Source organism: Oppia nitens, unplaced genomic scaffold, assembly GCF_028296485.1.
Source record: "Oppia nitens isolate AA-2021 unplaced genomic scaffold, nextdenovo-longstitch-racon4-pilon3 scaffold1_pilon_pilon_pilon, whole genome shotgun sequence".
Lineage (NCBI taxonomy): Eukaryota > Metazoa > Arthropoda > Arachnida > Sarcoptiformes > Oppiidae > Oppia > Oppia nitens.
The window spans coordinates 6733791-6748241 of record NW_026533199.1 but is presented as its reverse complement, the minus strand read 5'-3'; the positions used below and the strand labels follow the sequence as shown (position 1 = coordinate 6748241).

General features: G+C 21.6%; 1 protein-coding gene across 1 annotated transcript in view; it reads right to left on the bottom strand.

Moving 5' to 3' along the window:
• Positions 1-486: 486 nt before the first annotated feature.
• The window catches only part of LOC128966439 (tyrosine--tRNA ligase, mitochondrial-like), a 30952-nt gene continuing 16987 nt past the window's right edge, over positions 487-14451 (bottom strand). Inside the window, exon 9 of the mRNA XM_054313289.1 lies at positions 487-614. Within this exon, the coding sequence (XP_054169264.1) occupies positions 487-614 (128 nt within the window). The remainder of the gene's footprint in view (positions 615-14451) is intronic.

Here is a 14451-nt window from a genome sequence, read left to right as displayed (position 1 = left end):
TTTGCCACTATCTTATCGACATAACTATAGACCAGTATTAAGAAATGAGAGCTTTTGTTCACTTATATCGATATTTTCTCATTCAATTCAACATTAAGTTATGTTTACTTATTATGGGTTTTACTTGAAATCAAATTTATTAACTCAATAATTATTTCCGTAAAGATATTTCTTTTCACAAAAATTTACTAAATAATACTTACTTTTATAAATAACAAATATTATAAATTACATTTAATAACTAAATTTATTAATTTTTATATTTGATGATTTTATCAATACTACTGTATAATTTGCTAAAAATACTAAAATAATATAAAAAAAATAAATTTTATAAAAAATTATTTTGTAAAATACTGTAGCTTTAAAACTCTTGTAAAATTATATAAAATATAATTTATTTTTTACGACATAAGTACAACATATTTTAAAAAACAACAACAATATATTGAAACAAAGTTTTTAATCAATCAAATGCCGACTCTATTACAGCAAATCTGATGAAACTCCAGATTCAATGAAAAGATTTATTGTGACAAACATTGACTCAAACTTCCAGTTATTGTGAGGCAAAGGAAAACATTTGTCGGAAATGATGTGAACGGCAATCAAGTCTATTAAAAGTCAAAATTTTTCAAATATTCAATTTGTTTAATGCTATCATATAAGTGCTTCATTGAAGGTGAAGATAGCCTAACATTTACTAAATATAAATAATGATAACAGTTTCATATTATATCAAAAAATATTTGCCAACATATTATTGCTTTATATAATATATTATACTTTATAACATCAAATTCAAGAATCTTATATAAAACAAAATCAATTATATATAGTACAGTATAACTTTTATATACTGTATATAAAGTATGATAATAATGAATGAGATCTAAATGGAAATGAAAGCACCGGTAGAAAGTAGTGACCAATAATTTATCTCAACTGTTGGCTTACAAACATACAATATATAAGTTTTTGTTGACTATTGAGAAAAAAATTTCATACAATTAAAGTGTAACATAAATTAAACGATAATAAATTTTTGCGACGATTATAAATAATATATATTTATATATAATATGATAACAAAATAGAAAGAAATGGTTTTTTGGTGAATAACATCTCAAAAATAAAATTAATTAAAAAAAATATTTCAATGACAACTATAACTTTTTATCGTATAAGTATTTTCAAAATGCCGATTCATAACATTTTTAATTAATTAAATTTTTTTTATATTTTTTAATATAGAACAAATTATTAATTGATTTTAGTTTGTTTTAATTTATTAATAATCTAAAATACAGTACTAATTATTTATATATAAAATTTATTAAAAATAACAAAAAATAATATACTTTGACATTTTTATTATATATCGTTGCATATATTACACGTTATATATATTATATATAGTTTTAATGTAAAATTTGTTAATTACCACTTTTATAAAAATTATTTATTATTATCAAAACACTTATCCAATAATTTTTAAAAAGTATCATTTAGTATTAATAATATAATATATCATTTTTGGATATTATTTCTCACTATTTGACATACCTGTGCCATTGAAATTAATCAATAAACCAATTAATATATACAAACCATAGTTTCAAAGTTGTTATTCTCAAAAACAAATGCCGTCTATTTTGTTACTCAATGTTTATATACTGTACAATATATAGCAACAAATACACTAATGTATATTCAGTAATATATATATATATATATATATATATATATATATATATATTTGACCTAAAAATATAATAATAAGAAGTGAGAAAAATTTGTCGCATAAATAAAATTCTATATAAAAATAGATGACATTTCTTATGGCTTTCAACTTAATACACATAATAAACACAATTCACTTTAATGTATAAATACTGTATGAAAGTGATATTTATGAAAACAAATTTTTGTTATAATTTTTTGGAGTAAATAAATTACATTTATGTGTTTTTATAATAACATAATCATCAGATAAATGTTGTTAAATGTATGGCATATTCACAATCTATTGTTCTTCAAACAGTCCCAACCATCCGACACAACACACTGTATACAAAACACTGATATTTATTCATCATTTTTATATGATATGACATTAAAAATTGAAAAATTCAATAAATATATTGTGTGAGGTTATTGTGCTTAATATGAATTTTTTATATAAAATATTGTATACATAAAAAAATATGTAAAAACATGAAAAATATTACTATAAAAAATAATTTATTAAATGTTTAACATAAAATTTTATAGATGTTATATAACAAAATATTATAATAATGTATCAAAGATTAACACTTTTTTAAAAAAATATTTATTTTTAAATTAATGTGATAAATTATTAATAAAATTGCATTATATACTTAAATACTATGAAAACTTTTTTTTCTAAAAAAATACATAAAGGATTTTAAAACATTTAAATTATTTATGAATTTAGTATTAAATAATTATTTATTTAAAAATAAGCTAAGTTTTATACGATGCGACAAATAATATGAAATTTATATATAATAGGTTAATATAAATATAATTATATTCGTTAACTAAAAGTATTATTATTATAAATATTATGGCATTATTATTTCAGGCATTACATGAAATATTATCTGTAGTATTATATTAGTACTATTAATATAATTTTATAAATAATTTAAAAATTAAGTTCATGTCTGATAAATATTTGTTATATTTAATAAATATATAAAGTATAATATAAAGTAAAAATAATTTATGTGCATAATTCATAGTACATATACTAATCTATTTATAATCAAATTTTAATTATTAAACTCAATAAATTAATATATTTATTATATGTTTATAGAATTCAGCTTTAATTAAATATATAATAATACTTACAAAATATATAAATATAATATTAAATTATTTCTTATGCAAAATATTTCAATTTATAAAATGTCAAAACAAGACATAAATCATAAGAGCATGACTTAACTCCAAAACAAAAACTAAAATATTTGTGTTGTTATTATAGATTACAGTATATTCAGTACAGTATATGCTTTATATAACTTGTATTGTAAAATACTGTATATTATATAAAGTATACTATTGTACATAAATTTCATTATTTGCTATCAATTTCATTATAAAAATTTGATTGTAAACAGAAAATGCTAACAATTCAATCAATCAGTCAATAATAAAAATAAACATAATTTTTATTATTATATAAAATTTATTGAATCATAACTTATTTAAAAATATAAATAACTGCTAACTCAATATTATTTTAATCAAAATAATATAGTATTTTAGTTTATAAAAAATATAGTTGTCTTATAGTGTACAGGTTTTCGATATTATTTTTATTAAAAACTTTAGTTAAATCAATAGATATTTTATTTATTTATTTTTTGATTTGCAATTTTGTATTTTAATAATAATAATATCTTTTTATTGGCAACTCATTCAGTAAAAAAACTGGTATACATTAAATGCCATAAATATAATAAAAAGCAATAAACTATAATTAAAATTACATAAAAAAGATATAATAAAATATTATTAAAATAAGTTTTATTTATTTATTTGATTAATATATTGCTTTAATTTTTTTCTTACATCTAATGGTAAATCATTACATATTTGACTTCTTTCCAAAATATTATATTTTTGACATAATTTTTAGTAATAATCGGGACATTAATATAGTGTGAATCCCGTCCCGATCTACCACTTGTTCTCTGATTGTTATAATTTTTAAAAACTTTTGAATAATTATCGGACAATTCATTTATAGCTTATTTATAGCAATGACTGATATTTTACAGCATTTTTTTATTGATATCCATCCAGTCTTTGAAATAATTGTTTGCTATTTGCTGTCATTTCCGAGTTAGTGATAGTCCGGGCAATTCTTAACTGATTTTAATAACAGAATTTAAATGACAGTCATATGTGTGTCAATACAAACTAATTGCATAATCTATTTTTGGTTTTACTATAGATTTATACAAAAAATAATGTTTCAATTAATAATATTTTTAAAGTGTGATATTAAACTTAATCGTGATTTTAGGTTTACAACTAATTTGTTAAATTATCAATTGTTAAACGTAAAACATATGTATAATCCATTTTATTTAAAACATGATTATTAATTTGTTTTGTGTTTGGTTTCCTATTAAAATTGAGAAATTTGTAATACCTCTAAAATTAAACGTAAAAAAACATTAAAATTCTATTAATAGTATAAAAATATATTTATATTAAATAAAGATTATTAGATATATGTTTAAGAATTTGTTTATATTTTATATACTGTATAAAATTACTGTACTATAAAGTTAGAAAATTGTTAAATTTAAAATTCCTTAAAATAAATGTCAAAATTTATTGCAATCTAATTAAACTTTAGGTTTTTATATTATATATTTAGAATAAATTATTAATTGAAACTAATTAAATTTTAATAAATTTATAGTAAATTTTATATTATAATATATTGCTTATAAATTTACATCACTAAAATCTATAGTTTAGTTTTTTAAGATATCATCACAAGTTTAACTATTTTTGAAAATGATTTTTATTGTATTTTTACAGATTGTTTATATACAAAATTATATACAATCGAAATTTATATAACATTTTAAAATAATTTCTAAGTAATAATAAATTTAATTATTTTCAAAACAATTATAAAAATATAGAAAGAATTTTAATTATTTAATTTAAAGAATGTTTGTTAAAAACAATTTCTTGTTATTATTATTTACAAATTTGTTCAAAAGATTAATTAATTTTAATTTAAACAAAATTTTCTACATTCATGGAATTTATTAATAAAATTTTATTTATAATATTAAAATCTATTAGTTTGAAAATAATTTTTCAAATAAAACAGTGTATATTATACCTTTACAATACATTTTTTGTAATATAGTATAGTATAGTATAATAATAATATATTTTATATAATATCATTTTTACACAATGTTATTGCTTAGAGCTTAATAAATGTACAACTATTGTAATATGTATTCAATAAAATCCATAAACAATACAATAGTTTTTCATATCAGTTATGTTTAGTAAAGCTTTTTATTTCCATTAATAGTATTCATAAAACAACAAAACATTTGTTAGGCATTTGTTTGAGTCCTAAACAGCGGACTTATTGTTGAATAAAGGTATTGATCATAAAATAGTGTACTGTATATACAATACAATAATAATGATATGTTTAGTATATTAACAAATTATAGTTACCAGAAATTGATGTGTGTTTACATGTTATGGTTGGTCATTGGTTTGTCATTTGGACTCTCATTACTATAAAATTTATGTGTTTTATGTACTCAACACTGATATAGTCTTTAGGGATCACAACAGTGTTTATGTGGATCTCAATTGAAGTGCATTTTTCTCAATTCAAAACACATCGCATACCTTAACACCCGTTAGGCCAACACTACAATCCATCTGCTGATTGGACTGAGCGGTCATTTTACCTCAATATCTATTGGGAATCATAAACTATGGCACCATTTATATTGACGTTCCCCTCCACTCCACTTATTCTGTGTTTACTAAAAAACAGTAATTTTCCAGACATTTGAGTCTAAAGATTGAAGTTTGAATGGCATAGACATCACATCATTTGCAAAGTGTTTGCTCTTTACGTGAGTTTAGCCATCACTTGCATCCAAATGCCTCTCTAATGATGGATAACCCGTATATAAGCCATAAATTGGAGTTTTGCTACAATTTGTGGTTTACATTCACTTTATATTTATTTTTTGATACTTCATCTTAAATTATATAACATTATAAATAGCAATCTACAGTATATATATAATTTACAATTATTATTATTATAATAATAAAATAATATAGTATATGATCTTATTAGTAGTTTTCAAATTTCAAAATTTTATTTTATTATACTCAACATACAGTAATACAAAAAAATAATATTTAAAAGTTATTTTATTTATAAAAATTATTGTTAATAGTGTATTTTACTCTATTTTATATGTTTAACTACCGTATAAATAGATAATTTACAATCTCTAGTTTTATTGAATATCTTACTATTAATTAAAAAATATAAATTTTAAAAATAGTTACAATAAAATAACTTTTTTAAAAAATAACAAATTAGTGCAAACAATAAGTTTAATACACAATTGTGTTTATGTCAAGTTTGACTAAATTTATGTTTTATAGTGATTTCTAATAAGAGTTTTGAGTCTTAACATTCAATTTAATGGTAACATAGAAGTCAGTCATGCAATGTATATGTTGTGAAAATAGATTTACAATAAAATTGAGACAAAAATGAGACAAAAATGAGAAAATACTGAAAGATAGAGAAATAGAGAATCCATTTGATATGAGAACTGAAAATCAACTGAAGTTGTGTTTGCTTTCTATAACTTCATGTCTGATGTCTGATGTCTGCTATATTTCACAAAAAATGTTTCAAAACACTAAAATACAAATGTGAATCAATTTTGTTGTTTTTGTTCAACTATTATATATTGATATGTTTGTAGTGAGTAAAATAAAAAAGTTGAGAGAGAGAGAGAGAGAGAGAGAGAGAGAGAGAGAGAGAGAGAGAGAGAGAGAGAGAGAGAGAGAGAGAGAGACTATAAGTTATCTCAAAACATACAAAAATTTTATACTCTAATGCAAACTAACAGTTTTTATAAAAAATTGTTAGAAGAGTACATACAATATATCAATTGGTCAGTCATATAGTAAATGACACCATTTCTGCACTCAAACTATTCAAAGATATACTTAAAGTATTTCACATTTTTATTACTGTATATCCTTTTTAATAAAAACTAAAACCAATTTCTTATTTTATATTAGACATTGAATTATATTTTTTTATTGCAAAGTATATCTAAAGATAAGTTCAATGGCTATATATATATATATATATTATAAAATGTTACGCATTTACATTAAACCAACAAACAAATACTGTACAGTATATAGTGATATATAATATGAGATTATATAGTAAACAGAGAAAGATTTTATTGAAAAAACAATGTGCTTTCATATGATTTGTTTTACACAACTAAAACATATTTACACAAAATTGAATTTACCTCTTGTTTGAAGTTTTTCAACAGATATTATGTCAGAGAAATACTATATATTCTCAACGATAAGCCATACAATTGAATGAAAAATACAGAGACTGACTGACAGTCAGTCTATAATAAACTTCTATCGAAAGCTTTGGTCACCGAAAAGGCATTTAAAGATTTAGCTGTCAATCCTTTGGTATATAAAGTACAGTACAGTATAAATGTTTTGTATATAACTTACAGTACTGTAATCACACGCTAACAAACATATTGACTGATTCACTATTGCACTGCACTGACTCATTATATACAGTATATATTAATATATTGAAACATTACTGGAAAATATGTATTGAAATAATTTAAAAATATCATATTTTAGATATAGTAATTAAATCAATTATTAATATGTTATGACTATTTGTATTGACAATAATATGTAACAACAATATGACTTATTTTATCAAAACTAGACATTAGTTGTTTTAGTTAGACTTCAGTTTTTGCTAAATCTATACACAATATGAATGATTACCAGTAAAGTAGAGATAAGAGAGACAATAGTGATAGAGAAATAGTGTCATCAAAAAGCAGTCCTCTCTTGAAATGATGACTTCATTGGATACCATATTATGTATTATCGGATATCGTCTTATAGTGTATTGTGTTATTCAACGTCTATCCGCACAACAATTGCTAATACTTTTTATCACTGTTTTTGGCATTCAATACATTTAACACAATTGCTATACATTGAGAGTTAGAAATAATATGAGCCATAAGTTTATAAACATTTCTATTTCCTCACAAATGTTTGTCATTGAAGGCAAATGTTTGTCACAAATGGATAATTGCTTCGGGCTTTAGCTGTCAATCTGTTTTCGCACCAAATCTTATATTTTTAATGCAAAGAACAGTTTTTCTTTATAAAAGTCATTTAAATTATAGATTATTAAAAAATATTTTTAAATATATAAAAATACTTTACAAATATGAATTATTGGTTTTATCTAAATATATATCAGGATTAAGCAAGGTTTTAAATATTAGGGGAGTATAGGGTGGGGTAAAATGAAAAAAAAATCTAGAAAAAACTTGGGATGTTTTTCTTTTTTTAGCATTATTTTAAATGAAAATTTTTTAATTTTTATTTCTAAAAACGAAAATACCCATGTAAATTGAAGAAAATTCCCAGTAAAATAGGTAAATATTATATAATTAATTCCATTATTTCTTAGAATATTTTCTTAAATTACAAAAAACTTTAATTTTGACCAAAATTTTAAAATAAAAAATAATCTGCATTTAAAATGTAAAATTTAAAAATAATTCTTAAAAACATAACAATAAGGTATATATTTTATTATTATTATTATCTCAATTATCTTTTTAAAAAAWTAGCTTGTACTATAATATTTTTTTAAAATAGTTAATTTTTAATATTTTAGTTTTATATCTTTAATAAAATAATGTAATATTTTGATTAATTGTAACGTAATTTTAATTATTTTATTTTAATTTAAATAAGTTATTAGAGCGTAGCAGTTAATTAACAATTATTAATTATAATTATATTATACTTAATTATAATTAAGGTAACCTAACCTAAATAAGGGGCTATTTCTCCTCGTTTTTAAGCCATAATTTTTTTTTTATTTAGTCAAAAAGTCTGGTAAGTAAAATCGCCATACCCTACCCTACCCTACCCTCTTGCTTAACCCTTATATATTGATATATACAATATATATATCTTTTGACAAATAAAAATTTTATACAGTGGTTAAGTCTTGGGATTAAAATTTATAAAATCTTTTTTCGCTATTTTAATCAATTTTGTCACAATAAGTAATGTTATGACTTTTTATGAATTTTATAATACGGTATGTAATCCCAATTAATCCCAATTTTTCTATTAAATATTGAATAAAAGTAATTTAGCATTAACCATTTATGTAAAACAATTTTACATTAAGTTGACTTATAAGAAATATTATAAATATTTTCAAATGTCCTAATATTTCTAGAATATAATAGTCTGTTTATATAAAAAAATTTAAATATTAATAAATTAAAATAATAACACAAAAATAGAATAATTGATATATTTATATATTTACTGATATTGTATAATATGTTTTAGAGCACAAAAATTGTCCAAATAATATGTATTGAAAACTTAAGTTCTTTTGAAATATTTAAAAAAATAGTAATTGTATTCTTGATATGATTTAAAAAACATCAATAATTGACTTTATAATAATATGAGAACTTATATATTTGTTTGAAGACATATCTTAAAAAAGGTTTGGAAATTTCATAAAAAGGTATTTTGTTTTATTAAAGTAAAATATAGCCAACAATTTGAATTAAATATGAAATATAGAACTGCTTTATATTATACTTCTTATAAATTAAAAGCAATATTTATTTTATTGAAAATAAGTATAGCTTTGTTATCACAAAATAAAACTTATAATAGGTTTAAAAATAAAAACATTATTATATTCTATATAATATATAATTTTTTTCTGCATAACTGTCATTTATCAAATAATACTTGAGTTTTGAGCCACATTTTTATTTATAAATTTTGGTTAATATGTTTTCTGAAAAGCATCTTATGATATAACACTAATAAAATTAAATAAAAATAATTAATATTAATAGAAAAATGTAACGATATTTATCTTATAGTCTCTATTATAATTGTAATATACTTAATGTTGTATATTATAATATAGTATTATTTATTTATATATAATTGTTTTCTTATATAAGACATAATTCATATGAAATTTATCAAAAATGCAAAACATTTGTCGCATAATTTATTACATTTCTGTATAAATTAAAATAATGTCGGTTTAGAACCTAAAATGAAAAGACAATTGAGAGCAAAGTTTTAATATAAAACAGAAGAATATTTTTGGAAAATTTTTAATTTAAAATTGCAAACAAAAGCCAACTATAAAGACTGTGTGTCTCTATAATCATAAATCTCTTACTCGACTCTCTTTGCAATCAATTTTCAATTTTACTTTTCTCTTATATTTCTTGTTTCTCTCTTTTCATATACTCTGTAATGTCATTCACTTTATTCTTATAACTCAAAGCAATAACTAATACTGTATTTTTTGTTATATATATATATACAGTATATGCTTACGCTATTTGCAATATATTACTATATACAGTATTATTTTATATATACTCTATATATAGTAATGTACATAAAAAATAGGGGAAATGTTTGACACAAATCGCAACTTTGGTAGCAAAAGAAAAGTTATGTCTATCTCTTCAAGAATATCATATTTTGTTGTTATTATACAAATAGGTTTGTCGAGAGAGAGAGAGAGAGAGAGAGAGAGAGAGAGAAACCGACAATAACTATGACTACTATTATATAAAAATAGTAAATAATATCTTATATACAAACGGCTCGTTATGTTTGTCATATCTCGAAGCGATCATCAAATAAATATATACTCGACTTTAGGTCATAATGAAAGGTCAGTAGTACTCAACTAACCTAATATCATATCAAATCATATATTAAATCATGATTTATGTCATTTATAGTGAGTAACACAAAACAAAAATAGTTTGTCTAATTTGTTGGCACAAAATATTTTATAAATATTAAAATTAATTTAATTATCAATCATTAATTTTAAATAATCAAATTATATATAACAAGTATAACTATCATATTATGTAACTTATTATAATTAAATATTATAAAAGCAAAATATAGTATATTTAGTGACACTACTAGTGTTCAAATGGTTAGTTTTTTTGCTGTTGAGAGCAATGTTATGCTTCAAACTTAATGATTGAATTGGGATATAAAGCAATACGTGTTGACATGTGTGAGGTGTGTGAGGGATATGTTATTCAAACATTGTGTGGACTTTTGTGTTATCCATTGACAGATGAGTGGACCATACGGTGGACGTGCGAGTTGTGGCCAAAAAACATATCACTTGAAGAAATATGTGTTGGATTTTCAAGTTTGACAGTATGTCCGTTGGGAACTCAATGAATGTGCTCTCATTTTCTTCAATATTATTATTATTATTATTATCATTGGTGTCAAAGAGTATTTCAAAGACGATGTTTTCTTTATATATATATATATATTAAGAATAGTAAAATTGAAGGAATGGAGAGTAAAAAATCGTAAAACAAAATAAGAGTCCAAAAAAATCTCTTGAGATATATACATATATTTGAGGTCTCAAATAAAACAGATCTAAAAAAATAAAAGTAATGGAGAATCAAAATGTATGTTCAAAATGAATGGTCACTATTAGTGACGAGAGAAAGATGTTTAGAAATAAAATGAAAATAATAATCATTTATTTGTTGTCAGAAATGTCTGCTAATGTCTGTAAGCAAATGATTAATTCAATAGAGGATCACTTGTTTCTCACTTTCATATACTTTGAGTTTTTATAAACGACAATATGTTTGCTTTCTATGGTTTTTTCTCTGTCAACACTTGATGTCTATTATTTCAGACACAATATTCACCTCACAATAGAATGGCAAACAAAGTTGTTTTGTTTGTAAAACCCGGAACCGAATCGAGTTTTTAGTTTGGATTTAAAAAAATATATATAAACAATAGTTATCCAAAATTTTTATTTAAAATGAACTACAATTATGAGCTTAAAATAATATTTCAGATTATTTACGAAATAATAAAAAATTATTTAAAATTAAACTAAATAGTTATTACTCATCCGTTTCCTCATTTCTTTTTGCATACAATTTTATTTTAATACAATACAAAGTTTACAAACAAGGCTTAAATTTACAACATTTAGGTTTGGTTTATCAAATATTTTGTTTTATTTTGGTTTCTAATTTATAGTCAACTGATGTCTCATACAAACGGTTTTTGACAAATTTAAGAGAATTACTAAAAAAATATTTTCATTAATTTGATACAACAGTCTAGTTGTTGACTATTATTGTTGGTTTACATTATATTAAAGATAAAAAATAATTATTAACTTTATTATGTATGCATAATATCAAAATGTTTGATAAATAAATACTATTAAAAAATGTAAAATATTGATTTTACAAAAATATTTTTTGATTAAATCTTACAGTTAAATGCAATACAGTAGTAGTAATAATAATGTTGACAAATACAGTATTATATATGAGATTTGATAAAAATGTCTAATTTTATAATGTTTTAATAAATACTATATAACTTAATAAAACAAAATAAATTAAAACACAAACTCTTAGTTTGAAAAATATTCTGTATTTATGTTTATTTATTTGAGTCCAAAATTGTCGTTCACTTTAATCTTTAGATATTCTCTTGAGGTTTGAATTTAGCAAATCTTAGACTATATCTTAACGTTACAAATAATAACATAAAAATTGAGTGTATTTTGTTTATTCATTTGTTTTGCCATCGAAAGCACTTTTATGTCGACAATTAGGTTTCTGTCATACAATCATAAACACAAATTAAGATTTTGTTTAACTCTAATGTTTATCTTTATATTATTATTATTATTATTATTAGTGTAGATTTACATTTATATATGTCTACAAAGAAAATATCTTAAATAAATGCTTTAAATATTTTGTATAATAATTTAATATAAACATCAAATCTTGTTTGTCTTGTAATTTGGGTTTCCACTAAAATTTCTAATAATATACTTAAATTTAGTTTATTTGATGTATAAAATTTCATTATTTTTATTAAAGTAATTATAATAATTACTTTATAAAATAATTAAATAAATTTATATAATTGACACAATATATTGTGTTTGACATGTATTATGAATAGGATTTTATATTTGGTTTAAGATTTCACTTATGGGTCAATTCATTTGTTACACAATTTGATTATATATATATAGTAACAATTAAATATTATAATGATAATAATAAATTTTTATGGCAGTAATTACAGCAAATTATTATTAGTATTTAATTTAAAGCCATTTACTGGTAACGCTTCTATGCTTTTATAACATCAAGTGATGAGTAATTATGTTTTTCCTAAAAATATTTTTTGTGTCTACGATATGGTATGTTGTGTTAAGTTATGGCAATTTTTGTGTTATTATTATAATAGTGTTGAGTATGAAAATGATAAAAGAGATGCAATGGTTGGACACAAAGCAAGCACTCAATGCTTGTCTAAGTTTTAGGTTAACTCACACGTCATTAGCGTGTATTCAGTAATATTAATACAGTATTTAATATTAGTAGTGATGTTAACAGTGATGATGTGATGCCTCACTGTTTTGATGCCTTTTAACGGAAATTCACTGTCAGTTATCTGTTAAACATATAATCCAATGGTACTGTCGGTGAATATATTGATAAACAGATAGTTGGAAGCAATGGTAGAAATAGTATGATTTTCGGGCTGTAATAAGTTAAGGCATATCTTGAATCAGTATTTTTTATTTACAGTCTATGAGTCCTCAGTCTAAGAGACAGTGAATGAGTGGGCAATGGTTTGATCAACACATCTAATGGCTTAAACTCGGTGTTTGTATGTCTGTCTGACTGTTTGGCCAACTATTGCCCCCACTATTGGCAGTACAACTGGATATTGGTTTTGCTCTAAACTCCTTATTTATCTCTCATAAAGTCATTTACTTTTTATGTCTATTTCCTTATGTCATCCCTTATTCTCATAGCATTGCACTCCACTGTCAATGCAATGCTTTTAAATTGAAATGAAATCATATTATATTTATGGTATTAATGTTTGACTATACCATCAATGCTATAAACATAACAACATTACCATCACTTGTAATGACTTCTATGTTGTCTATATGTCAAACAATATGTTTTGCAAGTTTTTAAACCAATTTTGTTATTTTATTAAATAGCACTGCCATTACTTTTATTGTCTTCAAATTAGCTATTATTTTACATTTAAGTAAATATTAGTAGAGTTTAAACATTTGTGGTAAAACTATTAATTAAATTTTTTTTCTAAATTTTCTAAAAGAGTTATCATTTTTAATGGATTAAATAAAAAGTTATCCCTAATTCTAAAAAAATTATTTGTTTTCATAAAACATTTTAATGAAAACAAACATTAAATGAATGGAGAGAGGGAGGGAAGGGAGAGAGAGAGAGAGAGAGAGCTTTTGAAAGCAATAATAATTTTAATTTTGTTTACAGAAAAAATTTTAGACAATTTGAGTTTATGTGATGTCATTTACATAAATATTCAAAATTTTAGTTTAAATTTAATGCAATTATTAGTCTATTTTAGTTGACTCAATAAATTTAATTACTTCCAAAAAAGTGATTTCAATAAGAAATTTGTTGGTAAGTAAATGTTAGT